General features: G+C 42.2%; 3 protein-coding genes across 3 annotated transcripts; all 3 read left to right on the top strand.

Moving 5' to 3' along the window:
* Window positions 1-1,437: 1,437 nt before the first annotated feature.
* On the top strand, window positions 1,438-2,292 carry LOC310956529 (noggin-3-like; the record flags this gene model as incomplete). Its single annotated transcript, XM_083926782.1, has 1 exon — window positions 1,438-2,292. One exon carries the CDS (start codon window positions 1,438-1,440, stop codon window positions 2,290-2,292), a length of 855 nt encoding a protein of 284 aa, XP_083782908.1.
* Window positions 2,293-4,106: 1,814 nt separating this feature from the next.
* Window positions 4,107-10,805, top strand: get3 (guided entry of tail-anchored proteins factor 3, ATPase; the record flags this gene model as incomplete). Its single annotated transcript, XM_083934485.1, has 7 exons — window positions 4,107-4,249; window positions 4,857-5,004; window positions 5,434-5,582; window positions 5,743-5,893; window positions 7,327-7,434; window positions 8,972-9,169; window positions 9,268-10,805. The coding sequence occupies 7 exons, from the start codon at window positions 4,107-4,109 to the stop codon at window positions 9,394-9,396; spliced, it is 1,026 nt and encodes a 341-aa protein (XP_083790611.1). The 3' UTR covers window positions 9,397-10,805.
* Window positions 10,806-12,877: 2,072 nt separating this feature from the next.
* best2 (bestrophin 2) lies at window positions 12,878-20,333 on the top strand (the record flags this gene model as incomplete). Its single annotated transcript, XM_083932146.1, has 9 exons — window positions 12,878-13,029; window positions 13,106-13,200; window positions 13,623-13,856; window positions 16,562-16,716; window positions 16,827-16,904; window positions 18,589-18,741; window positions 18,842-18,922; window positions 19,205-19,359; window positions 19,547-20,333. The coding sequence occupies 9 exons, from the start codon at window positions 12,878-12,880 to the stop codon at window positions 20,331-20,333; spliced, it is 1,890 nt and encodes a 629-aa protein (XP_083788272.1).
* Window positions 20,334-25,250: the final 4,917 nt, after the last annotated feature.

The following is a 25,250-nucleotide window of genomic DNA, read 5'->3' as shown; positions in this document are numbered from 1 at the left end:
CATAAATGCAATATTTCTTAATTCATTTCTGCTGTTTGTTATCTTTATGTCACTATCAACTTCATGTGACTATATTTATGAAATGTAATATGTATTATTATAATGTTGATATAAACAAAAAGTTAAATTAGAACAAGTGTTTACAGTTAAGTATAATGTTGGAAATATATTTGACATTATTACGCCATCATGTGCCTTTGACCAAGAGAGATGATTTTGTGTAGATGAGAATAAATGAGGTTATTGTCCTGTAAGACCTTTGCATCTGTCCTCTGTTTAAAGTTGCCATGACGGGAATTTACCCGGAAGCTTATTTAACTGATATAAGTGGAGTCTTTGTGTGAGAAAAAGGTCGTGTCTGAAGTTGCTGACACACAGCTCCACCAAATCAAGGTCAAATTATTTTCTTTTTTTTCTTGTTTTATTCTTGCTGTGAAATATTTAGAACTACATATTTGTCTCATACAAATGTCTCTTAATGACATCTCTCTCTTTCTTGAATGCATCACACATAGGACTCTGTTAAAGGTCCCATATTGTAAAAAGTGAGATTTCAATGTTTTCTTTTCTTTTTCTAATGGTCTAGTAGAAACCTAGCCTAGCATCATCAGACTAATTCACAAATGCATATTAGTCTGGAACCTCTCAGTTCATTTTCGATTGCAATGTCTCTGGACACAATTAGACCTTCAACCCATCAGAGGGATGAAGTTAGGGCAGTGACTGGTCTGTTTTGAAGCAGGAAAACAATGGAGGTGGGGTCACAAACTTTCTCAAATTACTGCTAAACTGTACACTAAAATGTGTTTCTGAAAACATTTTAGTCCAGAAATAGGCAACTCAGTAACTGATTCTTGAGTCATATTTGATCAGCGCTGCCTAGTTTGACAGTTGGATCTGAGTTTCGTGAGCCTAGTAAGCTGCACTAGACAGAGAACGCCAATTACGTTAGTAACTGTGACGCTCCTCAGTCAGTCATAGTCTTAAATCCAACCAACATGAGAGAAACTTTTCATCGGCTTCCACAGGATCTGGCTCGCTAAAAAATCTGTCTGAATGTGTGAGGGGCCAGACGTACCTGCTAGAGCAAATGAAACACGAGCTTGGGAGATTGGTCTGGTTTCCAGGCTAGTAGAACCCCAAAATACCTGTAGGAACCTCAAAATGAGCATTGTATGGGACCTTTAAAGCTGGTAATCAACTCATGAACCAAACTGTAGTTCTCAGACTTCTCCTGTATGTTTGATTTGAAGTTGGCCAAAACATTAGATATAAGGTGCTGATTTTAGTATGTTATTGTTCACAAGCTCAAGGATGTCTGGTGTAGGGTACACAGAGTCCCTGAAACCCCCAGATGAGAACACATAACTTAACGGGTGAAAACGAAAACAAGGAGCCATTTCTCATCCTTCTGTTCTACCGTCCACAGCTAACATCATGCCCAGACCATTCAGCTGGGGAGTCTGTCTCTGCTGGATTTTTGTTTCTGTCCTTTTACATGGATCTGCATCCTTAACGTCTAACAATTCAACCCAGATCCAGCTTCCAAATGTGACTATTAAAGATGAGGAGGACGCGGGCTGGGATTCCACATTTGTTCAGCTGAGAGAAAGTCTACCGTCCTACTCCCGGCCAGTCCGCCCATACACCCTTCTGACAAACGCTGAAGATTACCACTACATGCCCAAACCCAGACATCTGCGCCTTTCTCGCCTCCTGCGTCTTCTGGGATCGTCTTTTGACCGGTTTTGGATGTCCATAGAGCCGCCTGAAGCCTCTCTGGGTCATGGTGATGGTCATCCACTGCCTGCCAGGGATACGTTTAACCTCAGTGCGTCTCCTGAGCTGAGAAAGGCTTCAGCAAACTATCTCCAGAATCTGATAAAGGAAGCTGCAGATCTGGATCTCGGTTCCCTGCCCTCGCATGTTGCCAGTTCAGTCAGAGACTGGTTAGTGCGCTCTGCCACTTGTGGATTAAGCTACCAATGGGTGGACCTGGGTCCTGCTTTCTGGCCACGTTGGCTGCGGAAGACTGATTGTGAAAGATCAGATGGAGTTCAAAGTTGCTCCTTCCCTGGTGGGATGGAGTGTGTGCGAGCTCAGACGACTCACATAAAGATTCTAGCTTGGCACTGCTCAGAAATCAGAGAGGGAGCAATAGATAGTAGAAGCAATAAAGTTGACAGGTCTGATGGCAGCATTGAGGTGGGGACAGGTGAAGTCATGAAAAGGTGTTTATGGAGGCAAATGCCTTATCCTGTGGTCACAGCATGTACATGTTCATGTAAATGAATGTTTTTCTCATGAGGGCCTGACTGTTCTTCAGCTGATGTTCTCTATGAATATGTTTTTATACTGTCCGTGAGTTGTTATTGCTGAAATTAAAATTGTGTTTACTGATGTTTCAAACTGAATCATCGCCACTTTTAATCACTCAGTAAGACGTTGCATGTACCTTAATGTTACTGGCTGTAAGCAGAATTTAATGTAAATATTTTCTCCTGATAAACTGTTGAGTTATTTATCTCTCACAGATTTTTTTTCAGCAACCGTGTTCTTTCCCAGACACTCTGGTTGACAACCAGAGAGTTGACAGTCAAGCCACCGTCCTCTATTGTTGCTCTGTGGAAGAATCTGCAGTAAAGGCTGCTCAATCACTTACATGTCTGGTGTCAGTAACATGAAACTATGTGTTAAAACAGCTCTGTAGTCCCATATTCCTCACACATTCAAATCATGTGTGACATTCATGTAGTAGTGGTTTTAGTACACTGCAGATTTTTCACCTCTCTTTTTCACAGTTAGCATGGATATACTTAGTGTGACATACATTTCTTTTTATTTTACAGCAAAGACACTTTTAAAATCACTCTGAAATATATATCCTATTCTAAAATAGAAAATACAGAAGAAAGTTGTATCATGTCGGGTCAGTCTAGAAGTGAGTTGACAAATCATTTTTGCAACAGGAATGATTGCGTTTTGAATTTATTATAATATGCAAACAACTAAAGATGTTTAACTGCAGAAAATGATTTGGGATCTTATCTCATCTCATCTTCAACCGCTTATCCGGGGTCAGGTCGCGGGGGCAGCAGCTTTAGCAGGGGACCCCAAACTTCCCTTTCCCGGGCCACATTAACCAGCTGTAACTGGGGGATCCCAAGGCGTTCCCGGGCCAGTGTGGAGATATAATCTCTCCACCTGGTCCTGGGTCTTCCCCGAGGTCTCCTCCCGGCTGGACGTGCCTGGAACACCTCCCTAGGGAGGCGCCCAGGGTGCATCCTTACTAGATGCCCGAACCACCTCAACTGGCTCCTTTCAACGCAAAGGAGAAGCAGGAAGCTGATGTTTGTTTTATCATTTTTCATTTACACCATTAAAATCCATTTAAAACAACTTAAAATAATTGTCTTGTGTTTACCTTTCACTGGTGAGTTATGTTTGCAATAAATGAAAACATCACTTGAATAATTAACTCTTTTTTTCTAGCTGTGAGGGTGTTTACGGGCGTGCACAAGTTCAGTATTTTGAGAGAACAAGTCGTTATCTTGTATCTGGGTATCTGTATGGTTGTAGCCGCATCACTTTGATATCTAACATTTTCCTCCCACATCTACCATATTCACTTTTGTTACTGTTCTCTTTGTGTCAGTATTTCAGACATTGGACTTTATCCGAGGGGCAGCGAAGGCATCAGTGTCGGTTAGTTTACACAGAACTTAGACGTTAACCGAGGGGCAGTGAAGGCATCAGTGTCGGTTAGTTTACACAGAACTTAGACGTTAACCAAGGGGCAGTGAAGGCATCAGTGTCGGTTAGTTTACACAGAACTTAGACGTTAACCGAGGGGCAGTGAAGGCATCAGTGTCGGTTAGTTTACACAGAACTTAGACGTTAACCGAGGGGCAGTGAAGGCATCAGTGTCGGTTAGTTTACACATAACTTAGACGTTAACCGAGGGGCAGTGAAGGCACCAGTGTCGGTTAGTTTACACATAACTTAGACGTTAACCGAGGGGCAGTGAAGGCATCAGTGTCGGTTAGTTTACACAGAACTTAGACTTTATCCGAGGGGCAGTGAAGGCATCAGTGTACACAGACAAGATGGCAGCGTCACTGGAAGACGAGTTTGAAGATGCGCCCGATGTGGAGCCGTTAGAACCGACACTGAAGAACATCATCGAGCAGAAGTCTTTGAAATGGATATTTGTGGGTGGAAAGGGTGGTGTTGGTAAAACGACATGTAGGTGAGTTGAAGTGAAATGCTCACTAGCCTCATTGACTCACGCTAGCTGTTACCTCGCAAGCTAACATAGCTAACTAGCTTATACTAGCCGGGCTTGAACGTTGTTTGGATGTTGTCAGCACTGTCATTAGCTAACGCTAGCCCGCTGACACATGTGTTCATTATCTACTTTCTCAACTGGTTTGACCATCATGGTGCAGGATGACAACGACAGCCTTTGTCTTTCAACAACGGCTAACTTTGTATTAGCTTGTAACCGAGCTAATTGGCTCACGGTAGCTAGTTAGCTCGCGTTAGCTGTCACGTCAACATGTTTGACAGAAATAAGCGACATCTAAGTACGTAAATGTCTACAAAGTCAAATGGGATATTTTGCCTTCTGTCTTTATTGGGTTATGAGGACCAGTGCTTCCAGATATGTTTACGCACATAAAGGTTTAAGAATGAATTAAAGCCCCGTGGATCTGATGGTCACAAATAGAGGCTCTCCTTACCTCCGTGCACCTAAAATAATCTTAGCCCAGAGAATGCATACCATAGCTTCCTGTAACTTAAATAAATAAATAAGGAAAATAAAAGATTCAAACCTCCCCCGTGTCATTTTCCAGCTGCAGTTTGGCTGTCCAGCTGGCTGCTGTCAGGGAGAGTGTCCTCATCATCTCCACCGACCCCGCTCATAACATCTCCGATGCTTTTGACCAGAAGTTCTCAAAGGTGCCTACCAAGGTCAAGGGCTATGACAACCTCTTTGCAATGGTGAGTCGCACTGTATTAATAAAAACGTTAGCATCCTTGCACAGAACGGCACTACAGAGAGAGACTGAAGAAAAACGTATGTAACAACCTGTTTTTATGGAAGCAGATTATCTTTCTGATAATTGAGCTATGTTTTCATGTTTTACACAAAAGGTATTTCTCACAGCAGGTAGTCTCTCTTTCATTTCATTGTCTTGCCAGTGAGCCATTCACTTGTTTACAAAGAGGGTTATTTATGCTGTTTACGGAAAATGAAATGTAGTGCATGAGATAACTATCTCTTAAGTGTCACGGGGATAGTCCGTTCCACATCTGGGTCACAAGCACAAAATATCGTTGTGTAACAAACTGAATTGCTGAAGGCCCAAAATCCATTTGCAGTTACCCAGGCCCTCAGTTTGCTGATCATTTTTGTTTGTGTGAGTGCAGGAGATTGACCCGAGTCTGGGTGTGGCAGAGCTGCCCGATGAGTTCTTCGAGGAGGACAACATGCTCAGCATGGGTAAGAAGATGATGCAGGAGGCTATGAGCGCATTTCCTGGCATCGACGAGGCCATGAGCTACGCAGAGGTCATGAGGTAAGACAATATGTTTTTTATTTTTTATTATATTAAGTATTATATATAAGTATTGCTGACTCAGAGCTGCATTTACTTTTCACAGTAGTATGACTATGCTAACAAAGAAATTGTAGCCAGGGTTATACTAACTCAGCACTACTGTCTACCTGTCCCCTAGGTTAGTGAAAGGAATGAACTTCTCAGTGGTGGTCTTCGACACTGCCCCTACCGGCCACACACTGCGGCTGCTCAACTTTCCCACCATTGTGGAGCGTGGCCTGGGCCGCCTCATGCAGATAAAGAACCAGATCAGCCCTTTCATCTCCCAGGTGAGCAGCAACGAGCAGATCCAGTCACTCATTGATTGTAGTTGGGATGGGCATGAATAATTGATTCCTTGATCCCTCGCCGTTATAAATGAACTCAATCAATTTTTTCATGCTGTGCACAGAGCAGCACAGCACAAATCCAGACCAAAGATTTGTGACGAGATGAAACCGTTTTAGAAAGTTGCAGGTAAAAGTTGCAGCGGTGTGAAATGACCCGTCTTGTCTGGACTCAAACCGGTCAATGTTGGCAACCTGTGACTTAGGTTGTCAAATCACCAGCAGCTGGTTTTAGAACGCGAGACACGTCATCTGTTGCAACAGCCAATTAAGTCTTAGCAAAGTCTGCTGGTCAAGTCACTGTCACTAGTTGAAATGGGGGTGGGGTCGAGCGAGCAATATACTGAATTAAGAGAGCGAGCACCGCAATCCAGAACAAAGCAGTGAATCAGGGAAATAAAACGAAATTTCCGCCGTTTTATCACAACCGGAAATGCCGATGTAGCAAGTATCTCACTTCCTGTCCTCATTGTATGTTATAATGCTACAAATTATATCCAGCTATGAAAAAAAAGCCTGAAAAGTCGGAGGTTAGAACAGAAGTACAGAGAGGGCGTTGCGATGGAGATGATACATCGTCTCGCCTCGTCTCACTGGTGTGAACGGGCAGCTTTCAGAACGTTGCAGACCTGCATGTTGCAAGTAGTTGCATGTTTCAACTCGTCTCGTTGCCAACCTTTGGTTTGAACTGGGCTTTATTTATGCAACACCTCCTCATTTTGCTACAAAAACCTAAATAAATGTGTTGTTGGAGCTGAACAGGGCCAGATAAGTTAAAAACGAGAGGAGTCTCAGAGGTAATGAGTGGGTCTGCAGGGCTACAGTTGTATGTGAGTGCGTTGGTGTGGGGATAGAGCACGGAGCTTTGGGGAGACAGCACTTGAAGTGACTGGCTGGCTTGATCAGTCTGCTGGTGCATGAGAAATGTTGCTGTTTCTCAGGAGCATATATGTATTTTACAACTTGTTCCACACATTCAGTGCATACAGTATTTAACGGATTCAGTGAGGACAGAGAGCGTTGATGTGACGAGATAGTCAGATGCTCATTTGCTGTTAGGAGACAGAAGATGCGTTCCTACAATAGATTTCCCTCTTTGAGGAATCAATCCCCTCTGGAGTAATTCATGCGACTACTCGATGTGGGAATCTGGCCTATCCTTAGACATTAGTTTGTCTATAAAAGATCCACAAAGCTACTGTTAAACTTGAAGTTAGAATGATGCCAGGTGGAAGGGTAAAACAAAATCAGGCAAAATAAGTTTATATTTTTTAATTCAAAGTAGTTTTTATTTTATTACTTGTAGCTTATTTATTAACTTAATATACTCTTTTCTTCCCCCTCCGTCTTCTCTTTTTCTCTCTCACTGTTTGCAGATGTGTAACATGCTCGGTCTGGGTGACATGAACGCAGACCAGCTGGCCTCTAAGCTCGAGGAGACCCTGCCAGTCATCCGCTCAGTCAGTGAGCAGTTCAAAGATCCTGTAAGTCACTGTGGTTGCAGTTATAACCCAAGCTCATTACAGTTACAATATGATAATACTGTGCAGTAGGGCTGCTCAGTTTATCAAATTTTATTTTCAATTACGATTTTGGCTTCTAACAATTATGAAAATCAAGGTAATCGTGATAAAACAATTGCCGTGCCACATTCCGTTTTACAGTAAGGATCTTCTTCTCGTTATAAATCCAGCACGCTGCTTTCCTTTACAGTGGTGAACTTTTGCCAGTTTTCATTAGGGATGCAACAATACAGTTAGCTCACAGTTCATTACGCACCTCGGGTGCTTGTTTACAGTTTCAGTTCTTTTTCAGTTCACATTTTGTGCGCAAGGAATTCAAAAAAAATTCTATTATTAAGTTATTGCTTTATTTTACTCAAGCTAAGAATTTTTTAAACGTTTAGAAACAAATAAGTGTATTGTGTAATAAAATATATAAAAGTAGGTAAAAACACTGTGCCTTAGCCAGTTCCTTCGTTGTTTTCTAGGTCAGGGATTACGTTAGAGCTAACAAAAAAATTGTGCGATGGCACAGCGTAGTGCAGATCTAGAGATTTGGGTCACACTCATACTGTCTATCCATACCGTGCCCCGTACTTGTCCCCTCCTCCCTCTCCCAGGCCAGGCCCGTTTGTACTCACACTACCTGGGCCTCGGCGAATGCTTCTTGCCTGCCTATACGTCATCACAGCGTAACACGTCACATGCATTGATCCACGTCATCGCGATGCGTTGCTTTGTTTACAAATCTTTCCATAGACCTCAGAGTTTTTTGTGCGTCTTGTCCGACTGTTTTTGAATATTTTCATCCGACCAAATCTGCAGCTCCGCATCACACCAACATGAACCATGTTTTGTTGTTTTAAATGTCCGCGCATGGTCCGTCTTTTTTTCTATGTCCGAAGATGCGCACATAAAATGACGTCAGAACCGCCGTAGGCCTCATGCTCGTACACTGCAGATCTTCAGCCTCCTAAATCCGAATGGACTCAGTAAACTCAGTATATACATCGTGTTTCCCTGATAATGCTTTATGTTATATTCTGAACAACAAATCTGTGTTGAAATTGGCAGGAGGAGAGCTATTTAGCTGGTGGGCGCTGGGCAGCAGAGTTATCCTGTCTTTTTGGCTACGAAGCTAACAGCTATTCCCACCGGTTTGGTGTCAGTTTGGTTCTGTCAGTAAACTGTTTAACAAAAACAAAAAAACAACAACAACCTGTTATTGAAACAGTAATGTTAAGCAGCTTTACTCTAGTATGCTATAGCTAGTATGTTGCGGTAGACTGCTTTAGGGGCTATGCAGACATCCTATTTCTATTGCATCTTGTCCTCTGATTACAACTCCATTGGACCTGAATGTTCCAGTGTTGATTTTATATAGATATTCTGTAGGTTATAAGATTTCAAATCATTTTAGCATTTAGATCCCCTCAGCACTTGAACTAGTCATGTTAAAAGCTTTCTGTGAATGTGTTGTGACTCTTCTTCCTTCCACCACCTTCCGCACATCCATCAGGAACAGACCACCTTCATCTGTGTGTGCATTGCTGAGTTCCTCTCACTGTACGAGACGGAGCGGCTGATCCAGGAACTGGCCAAGTGCCGCATCGACACACACAACATCATCGTCAACCAACTTGTTTTCCCTGAATCAGAGAGGCCGTGCAAAATGTGTGAAGCCCGCCATAAAATTCAGTCCAAGTATTTAGACCAGGTACGGTGATGTACATGTTTTTTTGGGGGTTGCGACCTCACAGCTGCATAGTTTGCGGTGTCGTCGCCCTCATTAATGGTCATTTTTTCTCATGGCAGATGGAGGACCTTTATGAAGATTTCCACATAATCAAATTACCGCTGCTGCCCCATGAAGTTCGAGGTGCTGACAAGGTCAACACGTTCTCTAAGCAACTGCTGGAACCCTACAAACCCCCAAATAAGTGATGCTCTCCCTGTAGGACCTCCCCCTCTCCCTCCTCCACAGACCACACCTCTACAGTTCGAACTCTCCTCCTCTGAGCTCCTCACAGCCAGCCTCAAACCCTGCATTAACAGCCTCAAGTTGATCCTCTCAGTCCCCGGTCCGTCATCCAAATCAGAGCACTGCTACAGCAGGACGCACACCCTTGTCCAAGGGGAGCTGATGAAATCACAACACATACCTGCATACATACATAACCTGCTATATTGTAAGAGAGTTAAGACGGTACAGATTCGTACTGCCTTATTCTCACTTCACATACTCTTTCCTTCATGTCTTCTGTGTGGCAGTTGTACTATTACTACATAAGCGTTTAACTTTCTCTCGCCCTTCCTCCTCCCCCCTGCGCAGTGTCTGCCCTCAGTTGTTGAAAACAGTGACCGTGCTGTGTATTCCTGGATAAAACGGCTTTCAGATGGTTGATATGTACGCCTTGTTTATTCTGTGTGGTTCGGTGGCTGTGTCTGTTCTCCAGTTTGACTTTTGACTAAAATTTCATGCAACTTTATCTCTCACGCATCTGAAATTTACGTTAACATTTCTCCAGATTCAGGGAGTAATGGTAACGCAATGAGAAAGAGACAATTGCCTTTTAAGAAGAAAAACAATTTAGCCCATTATAGTCTTTTTTTTTTCTTGACCAAGACCATCCTTGGTATTGTAATAAAGAAAACCAGACCAGTCTTTTACCATGTGTCAAATCATTAGACCTCACATTACCATGTGACCCTGATGTAAATGCAGTAACCTATGTTAATGAGATTTTGAATCAAGTCAAGTTGGGAGCTTTATATCTATACAGTATATGGCTACGTCATTGTTTGAACTGGACAGTCTTAATGGCCTCTGTTAAATATTTTAGGCCACTGTGGTTGCTTCAGGTGGTGAGTGTTTGGAGACGGCACCGGTTTTATGAGACTCAAAGGCAAAATGCGGGAGGAGACTCTCGAAGTTTAAGTGGCTGGAAGCTAACAGAGTTTACTCCAGTACCAGTGTCCCATACAGTGCTCATAAACCTCATCAAACATTTCGTGTCCACTCTGTTTACGGAGAACTTTATGGGAACACTATTGAACTATATTAGTAGCCTTATTTAGTGCATTGTTAATAAAAATATATTGAATGTTGCTTGAACAAATGTGGAACAAATGAATGACCAGTTTAAGTAGAATCGAAGCATTTTTGCACTGGTGATCGAATACTCCACTCTGATTGGCTCACCTGATGCTACCAACAAGAAGATATAGATGACAGGTTAATACATCCTCAATGAAAACCATAATTACCCCCTCTGCCACTGAATGCTTTTGAGTCAATCTGTTTTCTAAAGACTTTCTTTAAATTATGTTGTGAGTGACGATTAAAACAAACTTGCCTCAGACGAGAGCCTTTTGTCATTCTTTGGATCTGCGTGCTGGCGTCTGTGGAAGTGCAGTCGACTTGAAAATGTGTGTTTCCTGTTGTTCCTAAAGTTGAATGTTTGTTGTACAGAACAATTCCAGAGTTTGAGACTAAAAGGTTCTCAAAGTTTCTGTGCTCATTGGATTACCCAATTTAAAGGGGTGGTCCTATGAGTGTGATTTGTGACATCACAAATAGTTTGTTTGGACCAGAGTGCAGATTTGCCTCTGACAGCATGAAGCCTCAGTTAACCTCCAACACCACAGTTCAGGGGATACTGACTTTTATTAAATGAATGATACAAAAGAGGATGTTCCTTAAGAATACTGTAGGCTTCATGAGCCGCACTGCTTTAAATCAAATCATTAAAAGTCGAAGTCATTTAGTCTGTTGTTGAGCAATAAATTATTTCCTTTAGAAAAAAAAAAAAAAAAGGTCCTGGTGGGAAATTGCATTAGTATCAAGTAGGATTAATATGCACTACTGGGACACATTTCTTGAGAACAAAAAAAGCTTGAAAGGATGGACCCTGGAAAGAGCATTTTTCACCTTGGCATGGGTGCAGATCGGGGAGGGGGGGTAAGGGTCACGGGACAGGGGAACAATTTCTGAAAAACATGAATTGCCCCCCCAAATAAAAACACCCTAAATTATTCAAAACTGAACAAATGTATTTTCAGACATCACATTTTAGATTCACACCTAAAAAAAATGATTGAGATGGTGGAACTCCTAATTGTGTTGGGTCGACTTGTGTTTTACTTGTTTATTTATTTGAGTTTATTGTACTCTTAGAACTGTGTTTTTTATATAACTGTTCACCAGATAACTGGTATTGTAAAATCATGATCAGTTAGTTTACACAACTTGGTTACGGCTTCATATTTTCATATTCATCCATATCAATGAATCCTGCATAAAGTAGTCCCATACACTGAGAGAAAAGGAAGACGGTGAGAAGAACTGGGGGTGAGTAGATATTACATGCCTGAGACCCTTAAAATTAGGATGTAGTAATATAACAGTCAAGCAGGGATATGTTGGCTTTTTAAACAAGAAAGGGAAGCACAGTAAATGACTCCATGTGCAGTACTTTTTGAATGATATGGAAAGCCTCTACGAAGCTGTGATTTATGGTGGCATGGTGTGAGTTGCATACTGGCAAAAAACAAAAAAACACTTTGGTGTCCCCCACCAATCCTGACATCGGCTCTGCACCCCTCCGCCTCGGGTAGCCTATATTGCAGGACATTGTATATCTCTTTTTGTTATTCAGTAGGCTATTATAAACCTGTAGCTGTTCAAATTGCTTGTTGTTTTCATATCACTTAACACGATCGTTTGCCATGGTCCACTTGCTCTTGTTTCATAACTCCCTACTGTACTGTACGGTCCTGTGCGCTCCTTGTGCCCCGGCGCTGCGGCCTGTCGCTTGTGGTCCATCAGCGAGCCGCGCTTTCCCGGTCGGGGTTCGCGCTAACGAGCTCCTCCTCCTCGTTTTGGGGATTTACCCCGGGGCGCACTGACCACTGGACGCACCGAGGAGGCTCCGAGGATTACTGCCATGCAGCCGACCGAGCCTCGAGTTAACCGAGCTGACGCCAGGGGATATCAGGGTTATGAGCTCTTTGAGAAAAAAAAAAAAAAAGGAAAAAAAAGGGCGAGCACAGAAGAGACTGAACTGTTGAGTGAAAATGTGAATTCACTTCTCCAGCGGTGCCAATTACGCACAGAGATGCGCTGAGCAATCATCACGAACAACTCTTCAAAAAGGTAAGGAGATAATCTTTCAAGAACAAATACATTAGAAATCACGTAATAGTCTGATCATTTGGTTTCAATGCAGAAGGGAATGGAAATGTACTTGTATGCGATTTTTTCACTCACAGCCTAACATAAGTTTGATCTGTTCATGGCCTCTGACCCACCTGCACTTGTTACACCAGCTCCCTTGTTCCCACTGCAGGTGTATTTACGGAGGTGGTTGTTTCTTTCATATGCAGCTCTCTCTTTTATTGAGGACCTATACTCTGGCTGTCACCAATGACTGTCACCTACACAGCCAGAGTTGCAAACGCCCGTTTTTGTGGCTTCTCCAAGCTGCTTTTGGCCTGGAAAGGCAGCATCTACAAGGTGTTGTATAAAGAGTTCCTGGCTTTCTTTGCCATGTACACCGCCATCAGCTTCACTTACAGGTAAGACATTGAGGACAGCTCTAGGAATAACGTGAAAATATCGTCTTTGATTTACACATCACTGTTACTCTTTTAGATTTGTCCTGTATGATGATCAGAAGAGGTATTTTGAAAAGCTGGCAATTTATTGCAACCACTACGCCAGTCTCATCCCTATGTCCTTTGTACTGGGTAAGCACTGAGGATGTTCTTGTTAACTTCACAATAACAGAAGAGGAGGCAAAATTTGAGCTACAGTATGATTGTGGAATCGGATTTTAGCAAGGATGCCTTAAAAAATGTGCCCCTTGCCATTCTAACAGACTCCGCGGTGCATTTTTCTGCACTGAAAATATTTGTTCCCAACATATTTTTGTCATTCATTCTTTTGCTTTTCCTTCATGCATGTAAACCAGCTAAAATGCATCGTGCGATAAGTCAAGATTATTCAACAATATTAGCTCTCTGATGTATCAGTTGGGCTCCATAGCTAAAGTTACAATAAAGATAGAACTATTTTTTCATTTAGCCCCCCCCCCCCCCAGAAATTAGCCCCTTGTTCCAGGTCTGATCTGTGTCTCCACAGTGATCACCTGTGTCTCTTCTGTTTACAGGTTTCTATGTGACCCTTGTGGTGAACCGGTGGTGGAGCCAGTACACAAGCATCCCGCTCCCTGACAGGCTCATGTGTGTCCTGTCAGGGGGCCTCCACGGGAGCGATGAGAGAGGCCGCCTGCTGAGACGAACCATGATGCGTTACGCCAGCCTGTCGGCCCTGCTCATCCTCCGCTCTGTCAGCACAGCTGTATTCAAACGTTTCCCCACCATGGATCACGTAGTGGAGGCTGGTGAGTAGGTGCAAAGGACAGGGGTGGTGACCCACCCACTGTGATTTTGCAGTGAGATGGATATAGCCCTTTAATATTATGCAAAAAAACGTTAAAGCTTCTGTAGGATGCTCAACTTCAGGTTCATACTTGTATTTTGGGTTTCGACTAGAACGTGTTTACATGCTTCGATGTTAAAAAAAAAAATCACGTACTGTCTGACTGAATATACCTGTTTTCACCCTCTGTCTGAAACGCTGTGTTTTAGTGTCTGTCTCTTCAAGACCCCCTCCTGAAAAAGCCCAGTCTGCTGTGATAGGTCAGCGTTTCTGGGTCTTTTGCATCTGTGCTCTCGGTGTCTCTGCAAGGTCACTGCAGCCGAGGAATGAATGTAACGGCACTTTCTACCTATATAAAGTATAGCTGTGACATCACAACTGTACAGAAGTCCTGACGGCTCGTTTAAAGTCACAGTTTCTGAATACAGGCTGTGTGCATTTCTCTGTGGATTTCGTCGTAATGGTTTTTATACTTTCAGTATTTATATAGCACTTCAACCTGTTAATGAAAAACAACATGGAAAGCTCACTTTTTACAATTTAAAAAAATGAGTAAAATATGAAATTTAATAGTGAAAAATGCAACCCATGCAAATAGAGAATACAACCACTAGCCAGGGCACCTCTCCCTCAGCGATTATTTAATTTCACAGGGTTCTATCTTTTGGATTAACTTTTCTCACGCTGTAATCAGAAAGTGACAGTAAGTGTAATCAGTCAAACACACTGAAGTCATGACTGCGTTGTTTCCGCTCCTGTACATTCTCTACACCAGTGAGCAGGAGAAATCACAAGTACAGGCACATCTCATCTTCATAGGAGATTAAAAAAAAGTTTATCATATGTCAGTTACAAAATGGTGGGACGCTGGTTTAGCCTTTGTTTAGTGTTTTCTAAATTGACTGTGTTGCAACGTTTGGTGGCAACAAAGTGTGACTTAAACGATTACTTTTAGAAGATGTACATGTCAACAAAAGTAGTATATTTTAATTAAATTCAATTCAGTTCAATTTTATTTATAGTGCCAAATCATAACAAAAGTTATCTCAGGACACTTTAAAACTAGGTAAAGACCACACTCTATGACTTATTTATGATAAAAATGGACCCAACCATTCCCCTGTAGAGTACGGTGGCAACGAAAACCTTCCCTATTACAGGCAGGAACGTCAGACCGACCCAATTCTGTGGAGGACGGACATCTGTCTGCACCGGTTGGGGAGGAAGAAAAGGAGAGAGAAAGAGAGAAAAGATGGACAGATGGACAGAGAGACAAAGACAGACACAAAGACAGAGACAGACACACTTCCAGTAACTATAATAATATCTATAGTAATGTGAATATGACTTATATGTTATGGCAGTTAATACAGCAGAATAGTAGAAACAAGCACAGCTAAGGTTATAGATTATAATAGCAGCAGGAAGCGTCATGCTGGACCACGGCAGCAGGCACCACCACGATCAGCAGAGACCTGCGAGACGACAAAGCACAAACAACTCCGGGGAAGAAGTTGAATTAGTAACATGCATTGATGAGACGTGAATGATACAGACAGAGATGAGAGAAGCTCAGAGTATCAGGAAAAGTATTATCCCCCGGCAGACTAGGCCTAAAGCAGCATCATTAAGCAGAACAAAATCAGCTTAAAAATAAAAGCATTGTTAAGGGATCGTAAGCTCTAGCTGTAAGCTTTATCAAAAACCAAAGTTTTAAGTTTATTCTTAAATTAGTAACAAATGCATGGACTAGTTTTTTGGCATCTTTCTGAGACACAATGTTCCTAATTTTTGCAATATTACGCAGGTGAAAATATGCAGTCCTTGTCTTTAGTTTTATGTGAGAATCGAAGGACATATCCTGATCAAAAATAACACCCAGATTCCTTACTGTGGTGCTGGAGGACAACACAACATCATCCAGAGTAACAATGTCTTTAGCTATTGAGTTTCGGAGGCCTTTGGGGCCAAGTACAATAACTTCAGTTTTATCTGAGTTTAACATCAGAAAATTACAGGTCATCCAGCTTTTTATTTCCTTAATGCACATTTGAAGTTTAGCTAACTGATCGGTTTCTTCTGGTTTGATCGACAAATATACTCGTGTGTCATCAGAATTACAATGAAAATGTATGGAGTGCTTCCTTATAATATTTCCTAAGGGAAGCATATATAAGATGAATAGAATCGGTCCAAGGACAGAACCCTGTGGGACTCCGTGACTGACTTTAGTGTGCATGGAGGATTTGTCGTTAACATGTACAAACTAAGATCTATCTGATAAAAATTACTTAAACCAGCTTAATGCAGTTCCCTTAATGCCAATTAGATGCTCCAGTCTCTGTACCAGGATGCGATGGTCAATAGTGTCGAAGGCAGCACTAAGATCTAGTAAAACAAGTACAGAGACAAGTCCTTTGTCTGAAGCTATTAGAAGGTCGTTAGTAATTTTGACCAGTGCTGTCTCAGTGCTATGATTCATTTTAAATCCTGGCTGGAAGTCCTCAAATATCTCATTATTATGTAAAAAGTCACACAGCTGATTGGCGACTAATTTTAACAAGCTTTTTTCTAACATAGAGCTATACTGTCTGTTCTTGACACATCAAATTAGTCCTCACCTCACTTTTACATGAGGCGTGACGTTTTGGTCTGCTGTTTGTGCAGGATTCATGTCAAGAGAGGAACGAAAGAAGTTTGAAGGCCTCCACTCTCCTTATAACAAATACTGGATCCCCTGCGTTTGGTTCACCAACCTGGCGGCTGTGGCCCGCTGCGAGGGCAGGATTAAAGACGATCACACACTCAAACTACTGCTGGAGGTGCAGCATCACACGCACACAAGATTCATTTTGAGAAATATATTCACACCAAACTATAAACGCTGTAAAGTGACCTCTCTAAGTTAGTCTGTGTATTTGTGTGTGAACAGGAGCTGAATGCGTTCAGAGGGAAGTGCAGTATGCTGTTTCATTATGACATGATCAGTGTTCCCCTAGTCTACACTCAGGTAAGTGCTCTGCTGCATGAGTTCTACTTTCTACGTGCAGGCGATGGAGACACCGACCGATGCATGAATTTACAGGGATTATGACTTTTAAAAACTTCAATCTGAAAGTCCCCATCCACTGACTATAGTGAATAGTATCTGAGCAAATTTTGTTGCTAGAAATGTGTTTTCACATTCCTCTCCTGAAGGAGGAGATGTCTGTGCTCTTCACTGCAATCTGAGATTCAAACGCATTCTGGACAGCTTTAGTTGGGACATCACTAGTAAATCAACTAGTCACTGTCTGATATGTGAAACACTATTCGACAGGGGAACAACTTCGACTTCACCCCGACAAAGAAAACTGAAACCTCCAGCTCAGAACGGACTGTCAGTAGGCTACAGGGAGAAAACACACTGTCATCATATCTGTCAGTCATACGGCTAACAAGCTAACAAACAACAGATACTAAGAAAAGATGCCAACTTCAATTATAATTCTGATACATCTCCTAGGCGAGCATTTTCAACCATATTTGCTCATGTGAGTGTGGGTCTGACTGAAGTCCGGTTCAGGGCGCCGAAACTATAACTTAGTTGGAGATTGCTAACGTTACTTTGGGAGCGTACCTATGTTCGACAGGTTCGATGTTCCCGGCTTTTCACAGAAAGGGTCCTATGTTACCCAGTCTATTATTTTTTCCACAATCAGTGCTGAATTCCACAGAAAATAGGCTTATGTTGACCATAACCCTACCCCCTGACCCTGACTATAACCGTAACCCCTAACCCTTACAAAATGCTGAATTAAATCAGCGACGACATAGGCTTATGTGACCCAGGAACATAGGGAGGACCCCCGTTAGCTCCATAGGCTGCATAGGCAGCTGGGCTCCATGTCCATGTCCATCCACCCGTCGGGTGAATTCTTTTAACTTTGATTCTGAAAATGAGTTTCCCATGTGCTATGGTTCTTAATACTACATTTCTCCCTCCTGAGTCTGCAGTGTTTTAACTCAACGGTTCTAGTTCAGCTCAGTTCCTTTGGACCCTCGACCAAGGTGGTACCAAAAACTACAATGAAAAGGACCATGGAAAGTTGAGTCGAGTTCAGCCATACTATGCAGTGGAAACATGGCATAGTACGGCATTACTCTGAAGAAGCTAAAAGCCAAAAGTACAAAAGTCACAAGTTAATTGATCCAAGCATCTTACCTTCTTTCTGTTATAAGCAGTGCAGGCACCAGCATTTTGAGCTCAGAGACAGACATTGTGACCCGGCACAGAAAAGAACAGGTGTAAATAATGGCACTTGAATAGAACAGAGCCCTTGTTAACGCTATTAATAACACCTGAGATTTACCTGCTATGACAAGTCAAAATATATGCTGTGAAAAAGACCCATCTTCATGGTTCTTTTACCTTTTTACTAACAAATCCCTTTAAAATAAATCCAAGCTACTATTTGCATACACTGATATTAGTAGAATTTCATGGTTATATTAAACTGTACCTCCCTAAAATCACTATCCATTGCTTAAAAAAGCAAGCTTTGTTTTACTTACTGTCATCCCATAAAAAAACTGTGGGGTTTTCAATTTTGTCTGCTCGTTTGAATTTGTGAAATAGATTAATTGACATTTTAATTTAAAAAACTGTAATTTTGGAGGACAAATTGAAAGAAAGAACTCCGTCTTTCCCATAGGTGGTGACTTTGGCAGTGTACAGTTTTTTCCTGGTGTGTCTGATTGGTCGCCAGTTCTTGGACCCCGAACAAGGCTATCCAGGTCATGACCTCGACCTCTATGTGCCCATCTTCACCCTGCTACAGTTCTTCTTTTATGCTGGCTGGCTCAAGGTCAGAGAGAGGGTCACATATCTTGTGTTTTGATACCAAGCACAATACAAGCAACCGATCAAATCATCATAGCTTAACCTACAACATTTTCTGTTACAAGGTTGCAGAGCAGCTGATCAACCCTTTTGGAGAAGATGATGATGACTTTGAGACCAACTGGCTGATAGACAGAAATTTCCAGGTTTGTCTGATGTTGCTGGGGTCTCCTTTTCTTTTCACTTCGTTACACCTTACTTTAAAGTATTCTGTTATAATATGTCTTTATTTGAATATGTTGCTTACAATACCATGTGGGAAATCTGAGGCTTTATTACTAAACACTTCTCAACCTTGGATTGCCATTTTTGCTTTAGCATCATATCTTTATTTAAGTTCATATACGGCCTATACCTGTATATAACTGTACTGGGATGCTCTTTACTGTCAAAACCTTGTGTGTGTCTGTCTGCGTTTTGCTCTGCAGGTGTCTATGATGGCTGTGGACGATATGTATGGAGATCTGCCAATGATGGAGAGAGATCGTTACTGGAATGACTCCAACCCCAGACCTCCCTACACCGCCGCTACTCTCTTCGTACTCCGCAAACCCTCCTTCCAGGGGTCCACTTTCGACATGGCGTGAGTCTCTGGGTTTTACCTTCTCATTCTAAGTGTGCTCAACTTGTGACTGTGATACTTTCAGTTTGAATCCCCCCACTGCATGGGGAAATTTGGGGGATGAAAGTGAAAGTAAGTAAAAATGTCTAAACACAACAACTGTCAAGTATGGTATTTTCAGGGTAATGACCTCAACATCTCTTGACAGGATCCCTAAAGAGGAGATGCACTTCCAGCCTTTGGAGGACATCGCTGAGAACCTGGAGGAGTCAGGCAGTCGTCACCCAAACATGGCCCTCTTCAACCGCCTTCTCAACGCGGCCCCTTCCCCCACTGGCTTTATGGGAGGGGCTCTTCGCCGCACCTCAGCACAACTCCAGCGACTACGCCATTCCCCCAGCATTGATCAATGCACCAGCGATGATGACGACGATGAAAGTGTTAAAATTGGTAAAGGTGGGTCTCTGCCGTCAGGGCTGGGGCAGGAAACCCAGAGTACTGTGTGCAGTTTTAGGGAGGAGAAGAGCGCTAGAACGCCTCTGCTGGAGATTCAGTTCGGAGCGGAGCAGGAGAGGCAAGGAGGGCACCCTGCCTTCAATGAGAAGAAGGAAGTGAGTGGGGCAGAGAGGAAGAGTGAAGAAAAGTGGCAGATGAGAAAGGAAAGAGGGAAAGTAGAGAGTACAAAGGGGGAGACCCAAACTCCTGTGTCACTGCTTCCTCCCCTCCCCCAGTGCTTAAGAGAGACGTCCACTCAATCAGCCTCCACCATCCCCTTCACCTCCTGTCAGCCCTCTGCCTTCCTGTTTCACCCAGCTGCTCACTCCAGTCTGGAGCACTGCAGCTCTCAGCCGGCTATCAACCAGAACAGAGCTGTGCCCACCATTCCCAAACCTCCCCCTGGTGGAAGCAAAATGTCCTTCCTTACCGTGCCGTCTTACAATGAACCTCAGCGTTTCCGCAGTGTGAGCATGGGATCAGAGCTTACTGGGTCTTAGGTGGGCAATGGGTTGCGATGTTCCTGTGAACTTTTGGCTGTTTGAAATCATAATGCTCGATTCAGTGCATGTTCTCACAAGTGAAATTAGTCATGGATATTAAACTGTGCTTCCACTTTTACTTTTACTTTGATCGGATTTGATCTGCAGCACCTTTGGAGCAAAGAGTTATCGTTTTTTGGAAATTGAAAAAAAAAATGAAAAAAATGTTAAAGATGGGGTTATTGTTATAGAAAGAATTATCTCCCCATATTTCCAAAATACCCTCCCACCTCACTGATGATGTCTGGAAGTCAACTGTGAACTGTAGCCTACAACATTTTTGGGGCCTAGGACACTATTAAGTACTTTAAAGGGATACTCAGACTATTTGAAGATTCATGATCTTACTAGGCTAAACTAGCTATGCTAAAGCTAGGCATGTGTCACATATTTAGCTTAGCTTAGCATCAAGACTAGAGGCAGGGGGGGGGGGGGGGGGGGGGGAGAGAAGAAGAGAAAGCAACTCCAAAAGTTTCTGTCCCACTGGACAAAAACACTATCATCTGTTTTTTGTCTTTTGTGGGAAATCAGCCGTTATGACTCTGCAGTAGTCTAATCAGTAGAATTTATCGGCTCCAGCTCCAACTGGCAATGATGAAAACATGACACCCGGGTGAACATGCAAATTCTCACTCCTTCCAGCACCATGCTATAAAATATGTCGCCTCCATTTGTAACTTCTGTCATCTCAGCCACAAATTCTGTCCGTTTCCACCAAAGCAGTGCTCAGACATCGTTCCAAATGAGACAGAACTGAACAGAAACACACAGAAAATCAACTTGCATGTACACGGTAATTGGGTGGACAAAGGGTATTGGTGGCTAGAAAAACTACTCACCAGTGCATCCACATTAGTTCAGAGTTGTGAAAGTCTATAAAGCCGACAGCTTCACCATGAGACAGGTCTTTGTACGGGGTCATCCCTATGTTCCCCGGGTCCTATGATACCCGGTCGTATAAGCCTATGCCTTCGCTGAATTAATTCAACATTTTGTTTGACGTAGTGGAATTCAGCACTGATTGTGGGAAAAATAACAGACTGGGGAACATAGTACCATTTTTGTGAAAAATGGGGTACATCGGACCCTTTTCTTAGAAAAAGGGTCTGATGTGTCCCTGTCACATATACAAATCGGTGAACATGGGACTTTTTTTGGTAAAAGCGGGGAACATGACATAGCTTAGGAGTGGTTGTAAGCAAACTTTGGCAGAGCTAAGCTAGATGTTTCCCCCTACTTTCAGTCTTTGTGCTAAGCTAGGCTCATTTTGGTTCATTTGTAGATGAGATAAAATTGTTCCTCAAAATCAAGGAATGTGTGCTTAAAAAAACAATATTGCTGGTTTTCCAGTTATCTGCACATTATGTAAGTATGTACTAGTATTTAGCATTTAAAGTTTGGACTAAAGAAAATTGTAATGAAATGAAGACATGTTTTTTTGACTTTCACATTATTTTCTTTTATTACTAAACTGTCCCTGTAAATAGATTGATTTCTAATACATTACATTGTACTTTTTTGTAATTTAAACAAATATTGAATGAAATGGATGAAATAACCAACCATTTGCGATAAATGAAGAAATTAAGGTTTGCATTTTTTCTAAAGGAAATTTTATCTTACCTGCAAAAATAAATGTATAATATATAATGAGGAAAGGAGCAGACAATCTGATGATTACTTACAAGTACACATTTAATATATGACACTTATTATTTAGTTTTTACATTGAATCTCAGATATCGCTCCAGTTCACACATTGACCAGCAGGTGGTGATAGCAGCAAACAGAATCACAGAAACACCTCCTTTCACAATCTTGATTTCCATCATGCCTATGAGTGGGCTGCACACCTCCATTTCTCCCTATGGATGGAGGCTCCTACCTTGGCTGCAGCCGGGGTGAGAGTGCCCTCCTGGCCTGGGTGGACTGCCTCTGCTTGGCCAGGAAAGACTGAGCCGGGCCTGGAGCTCTGGAGTCCTGACACAGACTGAGCTGCCGCAGAGCTGAGGACTGCAGGAAGCAAAAAAACACTAGAGTATTACATTGTAGGCAAGTTAACCAGACCAGACTTACACCTGCTATTAGTAATAATAATAAATAATACTGTACTAATAGGTGTACAACATGTCACAATATGGAGCACACGGGTAAAACAAGACCAGGGCTCCTTGTGAGTGGGTTGCTTGTGGGGAGCGAGTGAGAGATATGAACCTCTGTAGGTTAAGATACTCTATGTATGTGAGAAGGCACTTAGCTGTCCTCATCCTGCCCATCCAAAAGTTGATTTATAAGACTGCTATACAGGGGAAATAGCCATAACACACCAATTTGGGGAGGACAAAGGTGTGCAAAATGGCAATAAAAAACATTGTTTAATAAAAAATATTGTTTATTCCGGATATTGTTACACCCATACAAATCTTTTAAATGTTCATGTACTTCAGACAGACAAAACTTAACTTGATTGGTTTAAAGTCTTAAGGGATACGGGTATATGGCTTTTCTTTCCTCATGTACTCACCATGCTTTGCCAGGCTGTCAGGATCAGTTTCTCCTCTTGGTCCTGTGTGGACTTTACATCATCACCCTGAGTGTCATGTAGCAGTCACATTTGAAAAGTCATTTTAACACAATGAGATGAAATGCCCAACACAACAACAAATAAGTAGTTCAGAGAAGCAGAGAGTCTGGACAGACCTGTGGGGCAGCTGTGGTCATGGTATCAAATGATCTGGCCTCCTTGTTGCTGGTCATTTTTCGAGATATATCACAACACCGACAAATCCAAGCAAAGAAACGCTCGCGTGACTGACCGACTTGTACACCAACAGCCCCCTGACCTGCCCCATCCGTCTGCAGCGCAGAGCTGCTCTTGGCTGTATTTTGCAGCGGAGGCCCTGGTTTTGTTGTGTGGCAGACCGAACAATATGGAGAGGTGCTGCAGGCTTAAATGCTCTGGCTCCTCGCCATAGTCAAAGATGCCATCCTGCTGACTCGGGCACATTTGATGTCGGACAGTCATACAGCGGGCTGGGGATTAGTAGATAATCACCATAACAAAATGCGTTTAGCTTGACAAAAGATACGACATATGTTGAAATTCAGTACATTATATCTCAGAATCGTATTAGCAGAGAAAAGCAATTAGATTCTGTTTATTCTTCTTTAAGTTGCGTGCCATAAGTTAGTGTGTATGTTTTTGCTGTTTAACTGAGTCAGTACTAGTTTCAGTGAGCCATAAATATTGTAGTTCCCCTAATTATCACTTGACCAGCATCAAAGGCCACCAGTATCAGCAAATCAGGCAAGATCAAGCAACAGAGAAAATGTCTGGCCACTGATGCCTAGTTGTCTACTGCAGCTTTCAATTTCCTGTCTCCCAAAGTCAGTTTTTTACAAAGGTCAACCCATTCCAGTCTTTGTGCTGGCTTCAGGGGAAATGTGGTTTATGTTTTTGTCATTAAGTGTGAAAACACAAGTGTGGGGGCGAACTTGAAAGAACTGTGTTCGTGTGTGTGTTTCTCTGGAACCCGGGAGCAGGCAGGCTTACTGAAACTTTCTAATTTAAGACTGAAATCTCCTCTACAGCGCCTCGCAGACAATCTGACCATATTTACCACATGCTAACGTGCGTTTGCACATTTCACTTATAAAACAGGTTGTATGCATTTGACGCTGTGTACTTTGAGTTGTCGGGATTGGAAAGGAAATGCGCTCCTGAAACGGAATAAAAGAAAGAAACCACAGAAACACAAATGTGGAAGAAGAGAAACAATAACAGATAGGCTTCTTGGAATCGGCCCCATCTAAAATCTGCAAAGGTTTAATCTGTTCTGAAAGAGACGCAGATCACAAGGCCACAAGAGACACACGCAGATTCCTGTCAGCTAGAAGAACCTAAACATCTGTTGTGAAAGTTTCCTCCTACTGCTTTAGTTTCTGAGCAGCAGTGTCACACACTGAGTTTCCTAAAGATTTCTGCTTTGTCACAATCAGTTTCCTCAGCAGCTCTAACCCATAAATACCGTACAACTAAAGGAACATTTTGATGTAACATTTAAGGCCTTATTTTTGTTGCTTTGACGATCATTTTTATCAGGTATGATAGTCACAAAAGTAACTGCTGACATCTGGGAACACAGTGACCTTATTATAACAAAGTCCAACGGGGAAAGAAACACGAGCAGTCGGACAATCAGACATTAGATTTTGTATAAAGTTATCATGTTGAGGTCAAACTGACAGCACACCTGTCTGTCAGTTATAACCTTTTGTTGTACAGTAAAACTGTGTGTGTATAAATCTGCTGTAGTTGTACTAGGAAGTTGGACTTTAAACTGTGGTAGATTACAACAGACTGTAATAATTTTACTGTTCGTCATTGTTTTCTCTTCCAACTAAGAGACTAATCTGGGGGATTTGTTTTAAACTGACGTCTGATCGAATAATCTTCAGTGACTTTTTAGTGAGTCACTGAAATCAAAGCAATCAACGTTGTATGTTGCTATCAAACGGAACAGAACTATGTCAATATTGATAAAGTTGTGTGAAACTGGAATTTCCCGTTAAATAGTCACATTTCATCAGCGTGGCGACAAGACAATAATCTACTGATGCATGCACAAGAACACAGAGCAGTGCTACATTCAAAGACAGCAAATATGTCACAAAAATATGGTTTAACACAACCTTAAGATCAATCTTTCTAGTAAATATACTTGAAAAGAGCCGGAATTTAGGGAATTCTAAGGAATTTAATAAAAAGGTATTAAGTGTATTTTTGGTGAAACGTTGATGCTTCACAAACATCTTCACAGAAGATCTGTAGAGTCACCAGTTTATTATTAGTGTCACCAGTTCAGTATCCGACCA

This window comes from Echiichthys vipera (genome assembly GCF_963691815.1).
Source record: "Echiichthys vipera genome assembly, chromosome: 2".
Classification (NCBI taxonomy): domain Eukaryota; kingdom Metazoa; phylum Chordata; class Actinopteri; order Perciformes; family Trachinidae; genus Echiichthys; species Echiichthys vipera.
The sequence above is the reverse complement of the archived record's forward strand: the minus strand, read 5'-3'. Positions and strand labels throughout refer to the sequence as shown.